Here is a 24,031-nt window from a genome sequence, read left to right as displayed (position 1 = left end):
AATTTCAATAGTAAAGTTGTATGTTTAACAGCTCCAAGGATATATGTGCAAAACCATAATACTATGGAGCAAATATAACCTTTGATAACAAACATCTAGACTTTTCACAAAAAGAAAGATCTTTCCTTTCTTTTTAACCCCCAGACTTGTAGTTAACACATGCTCATAGGGACTTCAGTTTCTTCTTTGAAACATTAATTACAGTAGTCCTTATTGGTATACTTGTTTAACATGTTTTTCCCTACTTTGATCATGAGCTCCACAAGATAAGAAAGTGTCTGTTTTGCTCATCTTTACATCTTGAGCTCTGGACCTTGCACATAGCAGGTGCCCAATAAGTATTTGCTAAATCAGTTCAACTACTAACATTTGTTACTTTTGTCATCCAATGCCATGAAAATAAACTATGGCCTGCCACAGATTTTCCCCCTGTGTGGTGCTCATTTCAAGGCAGTGTGAGTCCAGCACAAGATACAGTCATAACTGGGGTCTGAGTAATGCACAGAACCAGCAAGCACAGTCAGGCAAGTTGTGCCCATCACAAAGAAGTCAAGTCACATAGTGGATGGGGGCTGAGATCCCACCTGCTCTCTCCTTTCCAAGCCATGATGCAAAACCACATTTCCTGGGAACAAAACCTCTTCCTAAACCATAGTCAGTAGCCTTGATAATGCCATTTGTTGGTTACCCTAACTGAACACTCTGTATCCAAACATCACTGTGAACTAAAAAGTGCAACAGAAGCAAGTAAGAATTACAGATCTAAAGTTTCACCTAACAATTTCTTAACTAAGGTATAATTGATATACAACATTCTATTAGTTTTAGGTGTACAATGCAAGATGATCACAGTAAGTCTACTTAACATCTGTGACCACACATTGTTACAGAATTCTTCTTGTGGTGAGAACTTTTTAGATCTATACTCCTGGCAATTATCATACGTGCAATATGGTATTTTCAATCATAGTCACCATACTATACTGTACGTCCCCATGACTTATTTTATAACTGGGAGTCTGTACCTATTAACTTCCGTCACCCATTTCACCCCCAGGATTTGATAACCATCAATCTGTTCTCTGCATCTATAAGCTTGCTTTTTTCTTTATTTTATATTCCACATATAAGTGGGAACAGATGGTATCCGTCTTTCTCTGCCTGATTTATTTCACTTAGAATAATGCCCTCAAGGTCCATCTATGTTGTTACAAATAGCAAGATCTGATTCTTTTTAATGGCTGAATAATATTCCATTACACATATATACCACCTTTTCTTTATCCATTCATCCCTCAATGAACATTTAGATTGTTTACATATAGAGGCTGCTGTAAATGCTGCAAACAATATCTTGTTTTGTTTATCAGGCATGTGGTGGAAATCCACTGGATGCTTTTAAAGAGGGGGATAATATAGATAATATAGCAGCCAGAAAAACTGATTTAGGACCCAGCATTTCCATTTCCCATATTGGAATTTGTCTTTTTCACTTCTGAGCCTCCATGAGAGAACCAACACATTGAGCCCATTCCAATACTTTTTAATAAGATGAGCTTTTGTTTAATTTATTTTCAGTTATTTATTTTGCTAACATTTTCTTTTCATTTTTATAGGAAATCATCATGCTGTTGTGTTCAGTATGCCTAGTGCAGTTGTTAAAACATTGATCCATTATAATCTCAGTGCAAATGCCATTGCATCTATGAATGATTATTTTAATACTGTGTTATTTAGAATACATTTCATTTACTTTAAAACTGCAGTTGTGAAATTATTTTGATTTTAAATACCTGGCTTGGAGCCAAAACCTCATAAGCAGTTAGTTATTAGATGCCATAAAACATCAGAAAAGGCCAGACAGAAAGGGGAGCTAAAGGGAAAACATTCAGAAGATCCTTTCAAAGCAGAAAATGAGAAGCAGAACGATTTCAACTTTTCAGCATCAGAAATGATAATCACGACAAACATTATTAATATTTATTGAGACTTCCTATGTGCCAAGTACTAAGCTATCTACATTGTTATCTTTCTGTTACTCAGAACAAAGAAGTTAAATAAATTAAATTGGAACTTGGACCTCGAGACCTGTTTGAATCCAAATAAAATATTCCTAAAGCCATGCACTTTTCCAAGTTAGACAACCTAACTTCTAAACACCTGTTTCTAAATGTCCAAAACCCGCCGATCCTAGAAACCTCCTCTCTAGAAGAGGCAATTGGAACTTTTGCAGAAGGGCATGAAGGGGTGTAAAACACTTCTTTACTATTGCTACTCCTAAAACAATTCGAATTCACTCCAAACACACAAGGCAATGTACCAAGTATATACTGATTTACCTACACTGTCAGTCTAAATGGAAACTTCCTGGCTGTGATTTTAATTGGAAATGGAACCCTTCCCTTGCTGTCCAGATTTATTACAATTACACATCACCCTCAGGTTTTCATCTAAGAGAAGTCATTCAGTGATGGATGAGGCAATATTTATATATCATCTTGCAACGTAAGCAAGCAGACTTTCAGTTTAAAAGCACTTTAAGGCTATTGCTAGAGTCCTGTAATGAAGACAGTAATTTGGGGGAAAAAATTACATACAGCAAAAAATTAGAAATTATTTTTAAAACTGTGATGTTTGTCTAAGTTGTACAAGTCTGAGCATACCTTTCAATTCAGGTGGCCAGATGGAAGATGTCACTCTTAAAATCCGTTGCCCTCTGTAGAGAGACCAGATTATCATTTCTTTATAGTTTAGCATGGTAGTTTTTATTTCTCCAAATTTCATGATTCTTCCTGTTGATTCACCAGTATGAATATTTATTACTGATGTTCATACAACTTCCAAGTGATTTACTATTTAATAATTAAAACAAAGATGGGATATTAAGAGCCATGATATATATACAGTTTTATCAAAAATCCTCAGTCAATTATGATTGCTATGATAGGTCATAAAATCTGAGTGTCCTGACAGCTAAGGCAATAAGAGAAACATGATTTCTTAAATATTTTTCATTACATAATAAGAGGAAGCGTATCAATAAACAAGACAAAACAGGACTTAGGGTGGCTGCTTATAATCTGCTGTAGGATCCCAGGCACAACTTGGCCAGAACAAACTGAAACAAAATACAAAACTCTTGCTCATATGCACCTATTTCTTGAAATAGGTACAAAGATGTTTCTTGTAGAGTAGCTTGTAATTGTGAAGAGCTAAAAATTAAAAATTCTTAAATTCTCACAAATGAAGAATATATTTAATCAATGGAATATATATATTATATATAGCATTTTAATTTGAATGAAGTAGATCATATGGATCAAATGGATAATTTAATTTACAAAAACAATGTTGAATAAAAAGGCAAGTTACAGAACAGTTTTTCAGGATGGTAACATATAAAAAAAACCCAAAATCAAAGCTATATATTGTTTATGAACATATAAGCTTAGTATAAAAAATATAAAAATGTGGGCTAGAAGGAACACCAAAAATATGACCTCTGTTCCCTGAGAAAGAGGAGCAAGAAATGCCTCAGGGGATAGAGATAAAGATGACTTCAGATCAGTCAATGATTTTTGTCTTACTCCTAACAAAAACAATATAATAATATCACTGTTAATTCCAAGTGGTGGTTGTATATATATATTTGCTATATTGTTTAATGTTCAGTTTAATATTTTTAAAAAACTAGAAAAAAGAAAAAGTTTAAATCTTCAAGATTAAGGATTTCCAATGCAGCCTATGTATCTCACAAACAATGTATGTATTAGAGCAATAATCTTGGATATGAATGTATGTTCAAGTGAACATATCTCTGTTTCAGCAGTTCATTCATTCATTCATTCAACAAATATTTATTGAGCCTTACTATGGGCAGACCCAGACAAAGTTTCTGCCCTTTGGAGCTTGTACTGTAGAGGAGAAAAGAGATATAAATGAGTGAGCTATATATATAACATAATAAATATGAGGTAGTTATAACTGATATTTAGTCAGAAGGCACCTGCCTGAATATTAAGGTCTAAACACTGATGTCTCTTCTAGTTTGTCACAGTCAGGAGTGGGACACAAAAATATGGAAAGAAAATGAACAAGGAAAGACTCAAGAGTCTTAAAATTATATATATAAACATGTACAATTACATTGTGTAATTATATATGTGATATATATAGTAATACATTATGTATTTATACATGTAATAATATGTATTTATAATACATATAATACATATTATGATTAAACATCCCATACACTCTGTTACAGAATATATTATATAATATATTATTATATTATGAAACATTAATTTGATAATAGGACAAGAGTAAGAAGCAGGGAGATCAGTGGGAGATACTGAGGAGTCTAGCCTAGAGATAAAGCTGATTGGATCCGATTGTTAGCAGTGAAGAGGGTGAAAAGTGGTATAATTTGGGATATATTTGGAAGACTTAGCTAACAGGGCTTGTTGATGTGTGTTGTGAGGGACACAAAGGAGTTAAAGCAATTCATAGAATTTTTCATCTTCAGTAACTAAATCAATGTAAGTTTATAGGTATGGGAAAGACTAGAGGCAGAATCAATTTGGGAAGAAACCAAGAGTTCTATAATAAATATGTTAAGTTTAAGATGCGTATTAGACATGCAAGTGGAGACAGCATGGAGGCAGTTGGCTATAGGATAGCAGTTGTTATTGATAAATTTAAAAAAATCAAAAGCATCATGCTAACTACATTTCTCAACATCTCACCCACAAGAATATAATTCTGTTAACTAGCCAACAGTAGCTGACTTATTATTCTGGTTTTAGATGGTGAATACAATATGTACTCTGCTCTCTATGATTTCTAACAGCTTATTTCCATTTATATGAATACGTTAATGGAAAAGAAAGCAGGAATGGAAACAAACACTGTTGATTGGTTCTCTTATCCCTGAATGAAGACACTCATCACATAATGTGTATTTCCAACATTCCATACACTCTGTTTACAGAATCCAATTTTCTGAGGTTATTTCAGATAAAAAGCTTTTTAAATAACAAAATCGTAGTATTGTGGCTCATAGTCCAGATCATAAATGTACTTTTTAAAAAAGTTTCTTGCAATGGCTTTATTCTATATTATACAAACAAAATTAGGGGGGGAATTTACAGTATAGTTTAACAGTGTCAGGGACATGTGTGTCAGACTGCCTGGGTTCTTATCCTGTTCCTGTCACTTAGTTGGAAAGTTACTTAACCTCATGCCTCAATTACTTCACCAACTAAATAAGGATAATGATAGGGTAGAGGACTACATGAACCAAAAAAGGCCAAGGGTTTAGTATAGGGCAAGGCACCATGTAAGTTCTTGATAAATATCAACTACAAACATCATTTGTGAAAACATAGCATGAATTTAATTCAACAAGTATGCATTAAGTACTACTATACATTCACATTGTGCTAGGCACCATTAAAGCACCAACCCCAGGGATGGCTAAACAGAACACTATTCTGAACCAGAGAGTAGACACTGCTAATACATGGTGATGAGACAATGCTGCTAATACACAAGACTAGTTGTTCTAAACTTTGAAATCAAAGTCACATGAAGTGGTCTAGGCATCAAAACCAACCTCAGACTGGCCACCAATTCATTTGTCACACACATGTCCTCTTCTGTAACTTGTGCTGACCACATACATTGGCTTTCACTCTCCCTGGAAAGAGAGTTGCTTGGAAGTGTATTTGGTTTCTTCATTGTGTGATTTACAAGAAGAAAAGAGAAAGTCACATTTGATGGTGAAAAATCAGTGTTCAGACATGACCTGCTGATAATGCCAGCTGCTGGACCTTCCAATAGACATCAACGCTCTGGAACAAACAGGCTATTTCTTTGTGCTGAAGCAATATTCAACTCAATTCTTCATTTAATATTTTAGAAGTTGGTTTTAAAGGAGGTCAAAGAATGAAAACCAATTCTGGTTTCTTCCTCTGCTCACATCTTTAATTTTCATGGAACTGATACTATATGAATCTATCTATTTCCAGAAAGATGAGAAAAAATGTACAACCTGCCAACTCAGTAAGTTATTTTCCAATATTATGTTTGTGAAACAACTTTCATCATTTCCCCCTTTTGTAAGAAAAGAAATTTTGAAATCCAAAATTTGCACATGAAAAACAAGTCTTCCCATTGGTCTAAGAAATTAAAACCAAAGCAGGTTTCCCACCAGCCACTTTATACAGGAACTATGTTTCAGCATGCAGCTGTTCCCAAAAGGACTGATTCTAAGTAAAAAGTGACATTTTACTTAGGGTAAATGACAACTTCTTGAAGTTCTTACATTAGCAGCAAAAGACATGAGGGGCCATTCAAATGAATCTTTCCTAGCCCTGAGATGATGGCTCCCTGCCACTAAAATCCAGTGCAAGAATATGTAAAATTTCCACGAAATGAAGGGTGTGGAAAAACATCTCTGAAATGAAACTTATAGAAGAAACGATATTCCAGTTTTTTAAGTTGATCAAAGGACAAAAATGGTATCTGTTTAAAAGGACCAGATATACATATTTTTCAAACTGCTGGCTTCAACAGAAAAGTTAGAAAGGGGAAAAAGAAGTACAAAGGAGTAAAGCTACTATAGTTAGGAATAAAAACATTTAAGTGGTCAAGAAATAAAAGTGAATCATTTTAATAAATAAATAAATAAATAGATATTTAAAAGTAAAATGTCATTTTCACCTTCCAATATGCCTATATATCAATCCCAAACTTTAAAAATTATTTTCTTAGCAGAAAAGGTAATGGCAATAAGGATAATTTCATCATTATCCTTTATTTTCATATCAGCTAAGGCCCTATAGTAGAAGAAAATTTGAGAATATAGTGTCCAGAATTGATGTAGATCTAGTGACTAGCAAATTTTCACAAATTGCTGGAAGGATTACAAATTAATTATATTTCTGGAGGACAACGTGACACCAGTCAAGAGCCTTAAAGTATAAAAATCAAACAACCTAAATGTCTATAAATAGAAAATTGATTAAGGAGATATCCAAATGCTAGAATAGTACATAGCAGTATATCTCAATAACATAATGTTTCGTTAAAAAAAGGAAGTTACATTATGATCTGCACAATTTTTCCTATTTACATAAGTTTTAAAAACAACGCTACTTATACTTTGTTGATCACAATCAATGTGTAATTTTCAGTTACTTGTTAAAGAAGAAAAAAGAATATAAAGGAAGCAACATGTCTCAGAGGGCATAGACAAGGAAAGTGGTAAGTTCTGTTTTGTGCAGCTTTTGTTGATTAAGTGTGGATAAATATGTGTTTACTGAGTTACAATATAAAATTTATTTCTCACTGTGGATCAATTTAAAGCAAGTTTTAAAGCCATAGGTATGGCTTACAAGGTGTAATTTGCTCATCTTCAGCTTGCTGCTCTCAAAGAGGCCTCCTGACTTTGCTCTCTGCCACATGTCAGAAGCTGTCTACTTTCTCCCTCCAGACGCTCTCTCAAGTCCAGACGAAAGAGAGTAAGGAGCAGAGAGAGGCGCCTGCCTAAGTCCCGTGTTCTGATTTCAGCCCAGTGCCTCCTTCCCCGTGACTGACTACAGGCTACCCATTCCATTCAGTGTTCTCCCTTGAGAACCCAGGAGCACAGCCCTACCCTTTAGGCTCAACTAAGTACAACAAAATTGTATTATATTCTGTATAATATATTCAACATTCCAAAAACATGTGTGCATTTAATATGGGAGAAGGATATGTTAAATAAGACTACACTAATACATGTTCATCACAGCACTATAACCAAAAGAAAAAAATGAAAATAACACCAATCATCAGAGGATAATTAAATATTGTCTATTCACATAATATTTATAGCTATGAAATCATATTTTCTAATCATACAATCATATAAGTAAATGTTAAAACTATAGTAGTAAATGAAAAAAGATGAAAAAGTCTGTGTGATATGATCCCAATTTTATAAAACAAATTATATATTACATTTAGGGAGAGAGACTTGTAAGAAATATGGCAAAATGATTTCAACTCTGTGTGTTAGTTTTTTCTATCTTTCCCAAATTTTCTTTTTGGAAAAATATTTTTTCAAAGACTCAATTAAAGGTGGGGGAAAAAATCCCTTATCTATTATTATAATTCAAGAGTAGATTTTGCCTCTTCCATCTCTCTCACATCATCAGAAACTACCCAAGTGCAGTAGCTAAGTTTTTCTAGTTGTCTATTAATTTACAGAGGAAAAAACAGATTCATGATAAAAGTTCTCAAGAAATAGAAAACACTAATCAAATACCAACTAATTGATCAATTAATCAATAAAACCATGTTATTATTTATTTGTTGCCCAGGAATATGGCAAATGCTGTGAGGTAGAAAGGCAATATGTAAGTCCCTGTTGAGTTCCTACTCTGCATTAGAGAGTATGGTAGACATACACATATTACCTCATTTTAATAGTCATGATCTAGATAAAGAGTCAGGGTACAATAAACACAGGATACAAATGTACATGGGTATGTAAATCAATAGGATATAATGAAGTGCTAAAGGGTGCACTATAATACATTATGCCAGGCTAATTACTCTGTGTGTGTGTGTATGTAATATATATAACAGGTTAAGAGAATGACATGAGCTGAAATTAGCAGGAAGTATATACAGAAACCCACTTGACATACACATTGAAGGATGAGTGGATTTGGGATACGTAGGAGAGGAGCACAGACTATTTTCCAAGCACAAGGAATGTCTTCTGTTTGTCCTAGTAGAGAAAATACAGGATATGAGATTTTTAGTGTGAGACACTTGTCCTCAAAATCAGAGGAATCAGATGCCACATACATAAAAGACTCACGTACAGTTCAAAGCTAAGCAGAGGAAGTGCCCCATCCCCAAAGTCTGCAGAATATACCTGAGAGACCCCAAAACAATCCGGACATACTGTGGTATTTTAGGACAGTGCTGCTTCTCTCATTTTTCATTAGTTCAAGGAATTTTCATAGATTGAGAGATAAAGTTACCTCTTGGGGGTCTAAAGAAGGGAACTCAAAGTGTCCCCTAGAAGGCCATTATTATTCTGAAGTCTCATGTTTCACCTTTAAAAATCTTGCATTTATGTATACAATTAAATGCTTCCTTTAATCTTTGTATAAAACTGGACCTCCAGGTAGATGAGCCATGTTTATTGTATTCAGCACACTACAGTATCTCCTAAGATTACACACACACACACACACACACAAACACACACACACACACGTCAAACTCATCAAGTTCTATGATTTTTTTTTCTCCTTTTCCATCCTGCCTGATATAAGAAGTCATTCTACCATTAACCAGGCCACTAAGCATCATTTAAATGCTGTACGTCCATCTGCTCCACCAAGCCTTTTTCTTGTCTTTTTCAGACACTGTTTAACATTAGTCACGTTGCTACCAGACATTATTCTCCAAGTGGCCCTTTGATATGGAGCAAAATAAAGTTTTACCTTTAAATTCTGAGTGTTCGCCTTACTTCTGTGAAGCCCCCCCCCCCCCCATTCTCTGGGGACACACTACTTTGTATTAATTTTGCTTAGGATCCTTTTTTCTGTTTTTGGAGGCAGGGACCATGTGTTACTTGACTTTGATTCTCACCACCACAGGGTTTTGCATGTGCAATATGCTCTGTTTACTTAACTCTGCATTCAGTAATCCAGAATATTATTTATGAAGCATTAGTCCAACAGAGACAAGGGCACTTATGCACATAGAGGACACTGTCTGGGAACAATGAATGACATGAAGTGTTTTTGAGTTTTGTTATCCCCACTACAAACTATCAGCTCCCTCCCAAGGCCTCCCCCATAAACCATGCATGTATGCCAGTGCAGCTTCAACCCAAACCCAGGAGTCCCCCTTCAAATCAGACTACTACTATAAGTCCCTATAGGGTCCTGGTGGGTGGTAAAGGGAAAGAAGTTGGTATACACCCAGTTTTAAAAATCAGGTAGAGTACTTTGGACTTGGTGCAATAGATAATAAGGAGTTATTGTAGGCCCCTTAACAATTAAATACTTGATACAGTGATGTATCAGAAAGACTAATCTCTGTAGAACTTAATTCACTGCAATCAGGGATTAAAATTTTTCAAGAAATGGGACTAAATAATGAGCCAAATAACAATGAAGTATCAATAGCAAAGGAACTGAGGGTTTTTTAAAATTTCATTCCAGAATAATCAAGGGATAAGTCAGTTCAAATGAAAGATGTCACTGTTATCAAAACTTCATTTATTGAACTATGTTTCATGTGAACAGAGTGTATTTTTTAAATTATTTGGTCATTATATGAGTCAATGTCATTTCCAGTTTTTGGAAAATTAATATTAATGCCTTGTCATTGAAATGTAACTGAGTTTATCAAATTAATTTCTCAAAGGCCACCTGATAGCCACCAGATGGCAACCTGAGCTGATGTCAAATTAGAAATTTTAAGTTATGGAGAGCCCTGAGACTGCATTACAGCTCACTCATCCCACTGGGTTCCTTTAAAATCAAAGCACAAAAGCTTGCTACTATTTGCCTGAGTCCCATTTGAACATAATGAAATACGCTCTATCCACAATGCCCACAATAATTAAAGTTTTTTCTTCATAATAGGAGTCCATCTAGAAATAACAGAATATGGAATGATCATTAACAGACATGTTAAAGTACTTGAATAAATGTCTATCAAGAGCACAGGCACACAGTAAATTTCCTAAAGAAAATCCATTTTCATTTCAAAGTATGACATTTTATTTAGAAAAATTACACCCTTTCTTTTAATTATTTCAGTAAACATAATGAGGGTACTGCTAACTACACCTCAGAGTACTTTATTTTCTCCATTTTTTAGTAATATGAGTCTACTTGTAATTAAAGGCATACTGCATTAATGATGCTCAAAGTCTCCAAGGGAAACCTTTAATGTACACCTCATAATATTATGTCAAAATTACACGCACAGAAGACTTTTTAATAATCTTTGTTTCCTAATTTAGTTTTGACTGGCTCCAAAATCCATAGCAGCATGCAAAGGCTCACATTTCTACAGTCATCAGCACTTCCGTATCATAAATTGCAGAAACGCATATGACTTCTTCTGTCTGTAGGCTTCTTTTCAAAGCTTCTGTTTAACTTATCCAGAAAATTAGCTGCAGGCTGCAGATAATTGCAGATAATTTTGCCATTTTTAAGCCACTGGGGTGTTGCGTGGAGATATGACAGCTAAGTTTGTCTAAACACAAAGAACAAGACATAGCTTTGTATTGTCACTTTGGCTTTACACACACGTTCAGATCACCCTATTTGCTCCTTATGCAAATTGAAACAAATTGTAGTCACTAGTGATCTGTGTTACCTGACAAAGCTATGCTACATGAAGCTTTTATGTGGCTGAAGAAGGACATGATCTATACTAACATTTTATCACAGCCTAAAAAATATGGTTAACCCTCTTCTACCCTTCAGATTCTTCCCCCTTAACAAAAACAAAGATTTTCTTAGCTATCAACTTAAAAAGAATGTATTAAATTTAAAAGAAAACATATGGTCTCAATAAACACAATTCAGATACATTGTTTTCTCCTATTCCACTATCATAAGTAGAAATAGCAGGCTTCTCCCATAAAACTTAATGTTTATAAATGCTGGTACTATTAATATGCAACAAATAGATATTAAAGAGGTATTAAAAAAAGTCATCCAGGTGAATAAGCAGAGACCTATTGTTAAATAGAATCACATGGTCCTTTTCTCCTTAAGTTTCACTCTGAAGTAGATGCAGCCTTCATGGATGAACACCGTCACAGAATGAGGGAGCAAATGCCAAAAGCAGCAACACAGACCCTTAATGCCCTGCAAATCAACTTCAACTTCATGTGAAATAAATCAGCTGTGTTAATTATAGGTTATTTCTCTGACTGAATGTCCCCTCAGTGCTCAGAACTGCTCTAGTCACAGCTAATAAGGGTCCCACTAGCTGAGCAGGTGGTTATTGAAACCATTTTGCAGCCAACATTTACATATAGGGGCTAAGTAGTGAGCGTGCTTCTGTGGCAGCCACCCTGATGTAATGGGCCTTAATGACTCTGAGGGTGCAGGTATGCATGCGTGTGTCAAGAATGGGAGAACATGGAAGTCATAACACAAATGGCTTTATGTATTCCCATTAGACCCTGGGCTAAGGAGCACCTTAACAGCTCTGATATGACAGCATCCTGAGACTGCTTTATGGCCTTGTGTCAGGAACCCTTACACTGAAGGATTTCATGGAAAATCCAAAACCGCAAAGGAAGAATTGCTCTATTAGGCCACTATCAGTATATACATACAAATAGTTCCTAAGTATGCATTTAAAGGATGATTAAATTTGTTATGCCAGTCATGTGCATAATAAGGAGTCCAATTTAAGCATTGATAGGTAATGTCCCACAAACCTTATGCTCTCCCTTGGAAAACAGTTCTGCCCAACAAGCTTAAGTATACTAAGGCTTCCTAATATCTGCATCGTACTAAGATGTAGCCTTTAAAAAGACTGTCTTTTGGAGTTTCATGTAAATAACTAAAGAATACACAGTACTCTCTTGAGAAAACTGAGGGGTGTCATTTTAATTTTTTTTCCTCTTTGGGTCTCGAACACCGCTTAGCCAGTGGACTGGTAGGAATTGGCTTGTTTAGGACCTCAGACCACGTCCCTGTGACAGGAAGGCATAAGAACTTCTATAGGCCTGTCCCACTCATTGGGGGAGACAGAGGTACACTAGGCACACTGATGACACCTTCAACATGATGGACAGGAGCAGTGCTGAGCCAGCATTCTCTTGGCGACGGCTGAGATCAGGGAAGTTGCACGTTCAAATCACACACTAAACACATCATACAGGAACTATGCAAGTGGAAACAGCACTCTGAAAAAGGGTATTCGCTATTTTACTTAGATTTGTAAATTATTAAACAATTCCAGAAGAGGCATATTGCTACAACTGTCCTGTAAACCAATACACAGAGCTGGAGTGTAATATAAATGGTTGACCCAGAACTCATCCTCTGCTGTAGGGAGTAGAAGACACCACCATCTAGCACCTGAACAGCAATTTCACCCTACATTTGCAATGAGATCTTATATTTGACCTTTTATGAGATTATTTAAGACCTTAGATAAAGCCAACAAATGAACCTGCTTTTTTACAGATTTATTATAGTTTTGCTAATGTGCTTGAATAAACTCCTCTTCTGAAAGTCCTTGGTTTCTAAAATGCAACTTCTTTGCAAAGTACATACCTGTTCCCAGAGAGACAGCTTTTCTCTTTGAAATATTTAGTCTTTTCAAGGTACTTTAGTCAGAGCGACACCTAATAGCCAAGCTCTTCTCCTCACTCTCCACAAAATCAGCTGGCCTATAATTCAAACCAGTCCCCAAAGGCACTTCCGAGAAATGGCGAGCCCTTAGCTTTTAGGTAAAAACACTCTTTATTGCTCAAAATTGTTTCCCGTTACAAAACCCTTTCTATGGTGCTGGGTCTAAGATGATCTTATGCTAATTTAACTCACTGGGGACTGTGAACAGCTGCTACTCTGATTAATAGTTTCACTCTCCTGAAAATGCCAGGCCAGGTTCAAGATAATAAAGTCAGGTAAGAAAACTATTAAAATCTGCCATACGATTATGTCTGTTATGCAGAGAAAAATGGGATCATAGTTTTGGTACCAAAGAGAGTCCACCTATCATAAAAAACAATGACATCAACCAAATAAACACACTATCTGAATTCTTTAGCACACTGATTTATATCGCTTTGATCACCAAACTCTTTACTAATATTTCATAAGTGTATTTTCAAAGAAAATTTTCAGTGAAATTTCAGTGTGTCGCTCCAATGATGTCTTTTCACATAGCATTAACTTTCCACCCAGAAAAAAGACCCATAAACACAATGAAAAGGGTGAACTCTGCAACTTTGCCCATCAAAAGGATTGTCCCTGAGTTTGTATGTCCCAGGTCATTACTTTTCAACAATGTTTTCATCATTCCATCTTTGATATTTAAAAAACCCAAAGAAAACCATGACCCTTGATAGTAAGAGGCTGCAGGAGTTGATAAACACGACTTTTCTGGAAAAGCTTCTCACAAGGCTTTTTATTAGCCCCTCTCTCCTCTGCTTCTCTTCTCATGAGTCTCCCAAAGATTTCCAGATCACAGCAGTTCCCTGATGAGGAAAACCATGCGATCTCATATAGCCTCGAACTGTGAAACTTGGCTGGGACTAGATGGATATATATAAAGAAACTTATGTGCTTTTAAAGTCAGTTCACCGATGGAGGTTACCCTTACCATAACACATACGGCCTAATCATATTCCCAAACTCCAATATGAAATTTATCCTTCAGTTGGACTTTTTCTTTTACAATTTGTGTACAGTACAACACCTGTCTCAGTGAACCTTTGTTTGCAGGAACGCAGAAGGCAGGTTCCAGTGCATCAATCACAGTGTGCTAATTGTACTTACGGGTCATGTAAGCCTCCACTAAGAAAGAAGCTCACCTATTAGGACCAATTTGCTACCTGCAGATTAAACTCATTTTATGAGTTAAGTTTTTACATTCACCACATTTGTATGCATATATGACATGTCCCCACTTAATAAGAAATATTATATTCAAAAGGGTGGCCTCACCATTGCACAGAATGTCTCAGGAGGGTCTCCGCAGGTAATGTCCGGAGGATCCAGTTTCACTTTCAGGTACTTGGTCATGTCCGTGGATTCTGGCTGACAGGCCATGTAATCCCAAACTTTCCCTTCTTCTGTGTAAATCTGTGTCTTACACACATCATAATGTCCCCACACCAAAGGGTAGGGCTGCATCACTGAGGACACTGTAACCCAAAGGGCATGAATTGACAGGAATTGTGACAAATACATCTCTATGTTCTTGGCAGTCTTCGTGGTAATAAAGCAGGGTTTGCTTATCTGTGATTTATGTCTATTTCACATATAAATATATGTCTATATATAGGTATGTCTGTATATATATTAATATATATGTGTGTATATATATAATATATATATTGTGCGTATATATATAATATTATATATATCAAGAGGATGAGAACGCAAAGTAGATTCCAAAACTAAAAGTGGAGGGTGAAGAGATGGTGCACATTCAGGTATATTGAGAACTTTGGTGGAAGCCTAACATACTTGTGCATTAGGCGTTAACAACTTGCAGCTTTTTCGTTGTCCTAGAATATATCTATAAGACTCAGATCTAGTTTGGATTTTGTAAAAGATGCCCAGTAGCAGATAATGATTTAGCAAAGCGATGTCTCTCCAGTTGTATATCCGATAACCCTGGGTGGTCCTCGGCGTTCACGGCTCACAAGGAATGCTTTGATGCACTGAGGTATCAGTGTCTGAAGCAAAAGGATGAATATCCACAGCCCTGTGTCTGTTTCTCATCAGACATTCTTTTCTTCTGGCACCAACACCCTTTAAGAAACAATAAGAGGAAGAGTTATGGTCCCAGAATCAATGCAGTACAAAATGTATGATATGTTGACATTTAAGAGTTTGATGCAATATAAGGTAAATTGGTGTAATATGTATAACCTTTACTCAGCTGCTTTGCTAGAATGAGCAAACCACAGAAATCATTCACACTGGGGAGAATTTCTAGATGGAGGATTTAACTCTTCCATAACAAAGATAGATGTGTTTGTTCCAGGTGAGTTACAGGTTTTCACTTCAAAGACTGTATTTCCATCTCGACAAACCTGAGAGCAGGCAGCTAGATTTAAGCATTTCTCACATATTGCAATGCTAGGAAATCTTCCAGGGGAACAATGGGGAAATGAGCGCTTTTGTAACAATGACAAAGAAGTGACAACTACTTGTATGCCTTTTGTCTATTGGCAAAGAGACCCTAAAAATCTCCAAATTCCTTGTATGTTTCTTAGCTTTTGTTAGCTGGAGTGAAAACCGGCATTGTTGCACGAGCCTGTCCCTTTGGATTTGTTCATTATATTAGAAGATTTCGCATCGTTTGTTTAGTTGCATTTAGGGATAAAGATAACTTGGCTCTCTAAAAAAATACTCAAAAATAAAACCAAAGGAGTGAATTTTCCTTTCATAAGAATTTCCTATTTTCTTACATCTTTTTATAGCCCTTGCATCTGCATTTGCAGTTACTTTCTGTAACAGAAGAGAATTTGTCCCAAAGGTGAATATTATACGCTGCTTTAAAACTAAAAGCTCTGTAGTAAAATGTACATTTTAAAACGCACATATAAAAATAGCTGAGGGTGAGTTAACAGGCCATGAAGCAGAGGAATATGTCACTAATTCTAAGAGATAATGAAAAATCACTATTACTTTTGGTTAACTGATAATGCTGTCTACACAACGATGGGTACGAGTCACTGGTGAGTTTAACTGGCAAGTCTTCCTTTTAGAGAGACCACTGCCAAATCTAAACAAATGATAACATTTGGAATCCAGGTGTAAAGAAGTGTATCTGCTTAATTAGTTGTCATGATTGTCATAGTGCCAATAGTTAACTATTTATTAAACAATTGAAAAAAGACAAAAAAGCCTACACTATCAGAAGATACCCTTATAGACCCTTCAATTCACATTAAGAAGTTCACTATCTTCAAACAATCTTACAAAAGGAATTCACTATATTTAAATAATGTACCATCTTAAAATGAACCAAGCCATAGAGACTATGAAATGGCAACAAATGGCTGAATAGTGTTTCCATAGCAAAGTAATTTATAATAATTGCTTTATGGATGCAAGTGCAATTTTCATTATATTCAATTCAGAAAATGTTATCATACAACTGCAATTTGTGATATTTTCTATTAGGAAAAGTGTTGAATATTTGAGTTCCTATGAAGCAATAATTAGCAGTTTGTCTAAACATGTATATACTACAGATTTGAATCTGCCTCTTCTTGTAACGTGAAGACTACCATCCTACAATTTGACGATTAATAAACTGAAAAGCTGTTAAAAATACTAATATACATTTTCTAGATGCATTTCTCAACTGTGTTTACTACTTTATCATAACAAGAAGAAACACTTTCATGGATTGGGGGGAGCTGGGCATTACAAATGAAGCAGTGTAAAAAACACTCTGCTATAAATTATTAGCTTCAATTCTTAGTTTCAAATACATAGCGACTTATTTACCAAGAACAATATAATCTTGAAGACCTCAGATGGGCTGCTTTGATTCTGAACTGAGTATCATGAGTTAATTTTTAATATTATTTTTTAAATGTGACCTTAAGCATATATTTGAATGCTCCCTGAGATTAATCTTCACAGTTTTTAATCAGCAAATGTTATCCCTAGTCCATTTATTCTTCGTACCTCTGTCTTCAATCCCATTTTGCCTTACTAGAACCATAAAACAGGGTGACCAGAAATTTGCGTGAGAAATCTGGATGCTGAGGAAATGTATGTGAATCTGTTACCATTTTGTGACACAACAGTGATCCCAATATAACGAACTCTCATTAGAGTATAACAGAATTATAATAAAGGTCATTACACAGAATTATGGACTACACCATTGATTGAAGTTTGAGAACTGACAAGGAAAAAGTGCAGAGAAGTGCAAGATACTTGAATATTAGGCATTTGCAGGACTGTGCGACAGACATTCTTGACAAGAAGCAGCCAATTATAGCTTAAATTTCTGGCACATAACCAGTTGTGATTAATAGTTTTCCATTACATTACAGACATATTATTAATGTATTAAAAATGTCAAGCTTTGGCAAGCACTAATATGGCATGGCTCAGTTAGTGTGCAGAACTTACATTTAATAAGCTCCCATTGATACAGAAAAGATATTGACCACAGCATATCACAGATCAGGAGCGGAGAGCCCATTAAGTCTTTCTGTAACATAATTCTTTAATTTCATTCTAATTTTTATGTCTGTAGCATCGCCTATATATCCTTCATATCCACATACACTTCAAAGAAAATCCTTTTAATTTAAAATGAGTACGAAATTAAACCTATGATCTTGCATGACACACAACAGAAAAAGCCGCTGTCAAAATCAGGAATTTGTTATTAAGGTATAATCATGGGGTTTTCAAAGAAAATAAAATGATATTAAAAATAGAATATTATTTACCCCTTAACCTCTATTATCTAATGGCACCAGTTCCCATCTGGCTATGGTTTTAACCAGGTTGAAATCATCAATAGCTTCTTAAAAGCTAGGTCACACAGCAAATAGCTAGGCAAACAGATTATGAGAAGGACGGTCAATGACATGTTTGGGGATTTAATATACTAAACCAATCCCTTCTGGCCCATAACTGGACTAACTGCCAAGTGATGCAGGCTTTGAATTTGTCTCAGGTGTCCATATCACCTGTATGTGAGCAGCTTCTGAAGAGCTCTGGGAAGCCCCAGCTCTAATTCTTTATTTTGCAAATGTTGGGACTCACTGTAATCAAATAATTCCATCATCTCTACCTGTGCACTGAAGTTCTGAGAAGTCCTCTTGGATAAAAATGCCCACTAGTATGCTATGAGTGCTCCACAGATCTCTCACTGGTGTATAAATTTACAGACCCAATGTAAAAATATAAAATTGTGTCATGTCCTCAAGTTGATGTTATTGATCTGGACTATGAGTTATAACGTGCTTTACATATATGGAACATCCTTTTATCTAGGATTCTGCAGCGAATTCCCTTCCACCTTGGTTTGGCTTTGCAGAAGGTAAGTCACAGGCCCTTTCTCTCATCAGAAAAGAAATTTACCAAAATATTACATAGAAGTAATCATGATCAAAATTATAGACAATTTATTACAAAAACAATTGCCAATTTCATCAAATGAGAGGAAAACATTAACAGTAAATCCCTAACTCTAGCAGGCTTCCAGCATTCATTTTATTATATAATCTCACTAGGAGGTGGGAGTGGTGGTAGTAGGCTATTTATTCCATAAATACTTAGCTCTTTAGGGGCACCTGAAATAGACAGCTATTGACTCATTAGAATTTTATAAATATGCATGTTTCTGAATGGGAAGGAACAAAAAGAACATTGAGTATAATCATATTCCATTGAGTGAAAAATATATAGGGAAAGATATGTCCAAATTCTATAAGCTTTCAAAACTAGCAGCTTCCAACACTGTTATAATAAGATTGATTAGATGATGTATTTAACATATACTGAATGCTCTTTGCATTTATTTATTTGCTTTGAAGAAAGCATTTTCTGATCATCTTAATGGGAAACATTTGCTTCTATCCTTTTGTTAACTGTCTCTCAAAATATAAGGAGTTCAACATGTACTGCAACATTACTGGCATATTTTACTCATACTTGATTGGGTATTATGAGCAACTGCCTATCATGAAGATTCTTAATAAAACCAAACAGCACACCTTAGTATTTGAAAGATCTGTTTTTACTGAGAGTAGAATGATTAAAGAATTTGAATAGCATATATTTTGCAGGATATCTGGGATAATACATAAGATTGTTTCAGAATCAGTTAAGCCTGGAAAAATATCTGGTGTTTCATTATCATGGAATAACTAATCTTTCCTGTTCATGTAGGAAAGCTCAGAGGTCCAAGGTTTCAAACACATATTTGAGAAAATCTACACCCATCTAAAGTTTTGAACCCTGGAATCTAAAGATAAAATTATTTTTTAAAGCATGCTATATCTCTTACTGATCTATAATATACACATACATATTTTCATTAACATAATATAATTTATTTTCTGAGTTGTATGAAATTTGATTTCTTTCCAAGTAACTTGGGCGTTCATAACTCAAACTCTCTCTCCAAGTCTTTACAACATGTAGAAAACATATCAACTAAATGTATAACAGTTTAATTCTTTTTAAACCTATTACCTGCTTTTTTTTTCAGAATAATAATGGAAACAAAGGCAGTTGTTTGCACCAATTACAAATATACAAAAGAAAATTGAAAAATACATTAGCCTCCTCCAAGAAGGCTAATCATTTTAACACATATGCCCAAAGAAAGCTGACAAAACAAAAATGTCAGTAGGAAACAAAGCTTTATGTGCAAATAGAATAATCTGTCCTCTTACAAAATTTTAAGATTACCCCTCTTAAATTTCACCATAGGAAATATCACCAATAGCTAAATCTATGGAATTCTGAATGCCCTCATGTTGGTCTTTAATGATGAAACAGATCTCATTTCATGGCATTCAGAAGAGAAAGGGCAATACATCCCTATACATGTGGGCTGGAACATTATATGTGAAACACTTGATGCACTTTTTGTTTTCATCCTGACCCAAATTTTGTCTTAATGAAAAACGGAGTTGCTTATCTTCCTAAAGAATCTTGGACAGTTTTTAAGCTGCCTTTCCTTTGCCAAAGAGAAAGGCGGGAGGGTAGGAGGTTCAAAGTGACACAGTTCAAAATACATAATGAAATCTGGGGTTGCTAATTCCCCACAGACTAGATATGGTCTAAAGGGCTAGACAAATCAGAAAAACCTTGCCCCTCTTCCGGAAAAAAAGAATTTTTGGAAAACTCCTAACAAGCTTAACCATTAGATATATTTGAATACATGATTTTGTTGCAAGATCTTCCTGGCTAATTTTTTTTCCATTTCTGTAACAGAAGAAAACTTTTAGTATTTTCAGCCATAAAATAGGGCCTTATTTCTAGAGCAAATCTATTGCCAGATACACCATATGTTTAGTGGAATTCTGAATCTCAGAATTTTCCATTCCAAAGATTGACAAACTGTTATGATAACGAGTGGCTCCATTACCATTCCCTGAGTAAAGAGAAGGGGGTAAAGGGTAGGAAACAAAAGCCACTACTCTCTGGAAATATATACTTGATGCTATGATGGTAACGCAACCTCTGACTTTTCCAAATAAGTTGCTTTAAAATCCCCGCTAGGAATTTTCCTCCCTTGCCCTGTAAGATGACAACCTCATTCTAAGTGGATTTCTGGGGCGGAGTGGGGTGGGGTGGGTGGGGTTGGGGGAAGGTCCTCGAGTGAGGTTACTGAAATAAACAGCAGAGGGCGCAGTTTCTTTTTATATCTAAGTTTTCCGCTGTATGAATCACTTAATTGGTTATTTTGGGCCCAATAATATTCAGGATTATTTGTATTATATATAGGTATCTACAGATCCATACAGGAGAGAAATTCACTGCCCCTGGCCGAATCCATCAACCGATTAACGTAATGCCAGTAAATAATCTGAGAAAATATTACAAACCGCATTTCTACACCAAGTCTTTCCCTCCTCCAATTTTTGCTTCTCCCCAGCTGCACGAAATGGGATAGCAATGCTTTAATCTCGCATCAACAAAGCACATGAAAAGAAGGGAACTTCAAAATCTGTCAGGGTGCCACCGGCTCCACGGAGCGGGCAAAAGGGCGAGTTTGTTCTCAAAGCAAAGACAATTGGCAAAGAAAAGAAAAAGAATGAACGAACGAACGAACGAAAGAAAGAAAAAGAATCCTCCAGCGCGTTGTGTGTGGTCGGTCAGGCGTGAGAGAGGGAGAGCGCGCTGCGTGCCCGCCAGTCCGCGGACGGAGGCACGGACCCCGCGCCACGCTCGCGTACACGCACAGACAGCACCCCGCTCGGGGCGCACCCCCAGGAGGACTCGCTCGTGTGTGGGTGTGAGAGTGTGCGGGCTGTGTGCGCGCCCAGGCTCCGCGCGCCGCCTCCTCCGGGCGCTTCGCAAAGTTCCTCGCCCACCTAGAGCCTTGCCTCCCGCCTGTGGATTGCGCTGGGCGGGGGGGAGCGGAGGGAGCGAGGAGGCCGGGGGAAGAGGGGCAAAGACACGCGCGCCGGTCGCCGAAGGAGGGGGCCGCCGGCGGCGCTTACCCGGGTGGCCCGTTCGCCCGAGAGCCGGTCTGGAGCCGAGCCGACGGCGCGGGGCGGCGGCCCTGCCCAGCCTGGTGCGCCCCGGGCGGCGGCCGCTGCAGCAGAGCCCGCGGGCAGCGCACAGGCGGGCGGCGGTGGCGGTTCCCTCCGAGCCTGCTCCGGGGCCCCCGGGGGAGCAGCGGGAGGGGTGGGTGTGGACGCGAGTCGCGGCCGCCGCCGCCGCAGCCCCAGGTCCCGGCGGCCCCCGGCCCGCCGAGGGAGAGGACTCTGCATCCCGAGAGCCCGCGCCCGCCCGCCGCTCCCCGCCGCTCACTTACCTGCGTCTCCGGCCCCTGTGGGGGCGCCTCCCGCGCGTCGCCCCCTCTCGGAGCCCTCACCCAGAGGGGAATTCCTTCCCGTTGACGTCCTCTTCCGAAATGCAAAAGATCAGTGACTTTGACAGGTAGACAAGGGGGAGGGAACAGGGGTGGGCGGAGAGGAAGGGAGGATGAGAAAGGTGCCTCTCCCTCCAAAAATATAGTGATGTTAATAATGAAATCGCAGCCTTCGCGAGGTCTTGCCGGACCAGTCCCCTGCTTGCCGGCTCTCCTCCGCGCCTCCTCGCGCCACTGCCTCTGCCACTTCTCGCCTTAAACTTTTACTGAGGGATTTTTTTTTTCTATTTCTATTTCTCTCGCTCGCTCGCTCTTTTTTTTTTTTCCTTTAATTTTTTTTTAGGCTGCAGGACGATTTCCTGATTGCCGGGGATCAGAACCAGCGGCCGGGAGGTTCTACCCCGCTTGGCACAGCTTTCATTTTATTTCAGATGAAGACGTTGAGCTTAGTCAGAAGGGACATAAATCAGGACAATTAGCATTGGCGCCAAGAAGATCCTCGAGTACCAGTTTCGCCCGGGCTTCCTTCGCGCATTCCTCCACTCAAGTCAGAAATGTCACTGCACATACTGTTGACGGCTGCGAGACGCGACGCACCCAAAGTCCATTTGATGAAATATACATGGCCCACGACGCTCCTGGACTGCGGCTCCCGGGCTCCCCGCCCCCACCCGCGGCGCCCAGCCGGACCGCGCCGAGCGGGCAGCGAGCTCCCGGCAAACTTAGGGGCGCGTGCGAATGACAGAGTGAGCGCTGGGGCCCGAGAAGGGACAGAGGGCCCAGCAAGCCCGGAAAGCCGCAGCCCTCCGAGGGGTAGCTTGTACGTTTCACTTAAAAGCAGATCTTCTTCTGCAACAGCAAGTGGAGGGATTGCAAACCTTATACTACCTCGAGACCTGGGCGCTCCGAGCGGTCCTAACTCCTTCCTGCTCGCTTCTGCTGCTGTTCTGGCCTCTGCAGCTCCACGACCTGTGAGCTGAGGCTCTGAGACCACCCTTTACCTCCCCCACCCCCAGATCGCCCACGGAGGCGCGGTTTCTAGTAGCGCTTTTGCGTACCTTTAGCTGCTATGCCCCGCCCGTCCCATCCTTCACTCCTCGTTCTCCTCCCCCAAACCGTTCGTAAGCACTGCCTCGCCCCCAGTGGTGATCGCAACAGTGTTTTTCAACCGACAGTTACCATGCCCTGCCAGTGGCCCCTACCGCGCAAGCCTCGAACCTCCTTGTTCAGAAATTCATTCTCCTTCGGAAAGTTGAAAATAGCTGTGCTTTTCAGGCTTCCTTGTCTTTCCCAAGAGAAACACAATTGCTCCAGCCCGCCAGCATTTCATTCCCCACCAGTGGAGGCTCAGACTTACCTGGAATCACTCTTAGCTACATACTAAAGTAAAGTAAAAAAATAAAATAAAATAAAAATCAGGCTTAGATTGGGTGAGACTTTAATTAGAAAGGCTATTGCAAAGGGAGAAAGCTCTGATCTCAGAAATCTGTAAGCCTCTCAACACCGAACAGAAACAATCTTTTGTATGGTAAGGGGGGTAAGCAGTAAAGGAAACTTACAGATGACAGGGTCTAAACCCAAGGCAACACCTGTGGTTTGACAAAGAATGTGCCTCTGTGGTCCATGGATTTTGGCAATAACCTGACAAGGAAGTATGTTCTGCATTTTAGTGTGTGCTCAAACTTGTGGGCTAGTTAATGTTTAGGGTCGGGTGGGGAGGAGA

General features: G+C 38.0%; 1 protein-coding gene across 5 annotated transcripts in view; it reads right to left on the bottom strand.

Moving 5' to 3' along the window:
* Window positions 1–23,778, bottom strand: part of NTNG1 (netrin G1) — a 307,348-nt gene extending 283,570 nt beyond the window's left edge. For 2 of the 5 annotated variants that reach the window (XM_017664606.3, XM_017664607.3), the window contains exons 1-2: window positions 22,252–23,760; window positions 14,718–15,530 (exon numbers count right to left, since the gene is read on the bottom strand). In XM_017664606.3, the coding sequence (XP_017520095.3) occupies window positions 14,718–14,963 (246 nt within the window). In that variant the 5' untranslated portion in view covers window positions 14,964–15,530; window positions 22,252–23,760. Of the gene's footprint in view, window positions 1–14,717; window positions 15,531–22,251 lie in introns of all 5 variants that reach the window. The other 3 variants (XM_017664603.3, XM_017664608.3, XM_017664609.3) reach the window with 3 other exon arrangements.
* Between the last annotated feature and the right edge of the window lie 253 nt (window positions 23,779–24,031).

This window comes from Manis javanica, chromosome 4, assembly GCF_040802235.1.
Source record: "Manis javanica isolate MJ-LG chromosome 4, MJ_LKY, whole genome shotgun sequence".
NCBI classification, from domain to species: domain Eukaryota; kingdom Metazoa; phylum Chordata; class Mammalia; order Pholidota; family Manidae; genus Manis; species Manis javanica.
This window is presented reverse-complemented; position numbering and strand designations above follow the sequence as displayed.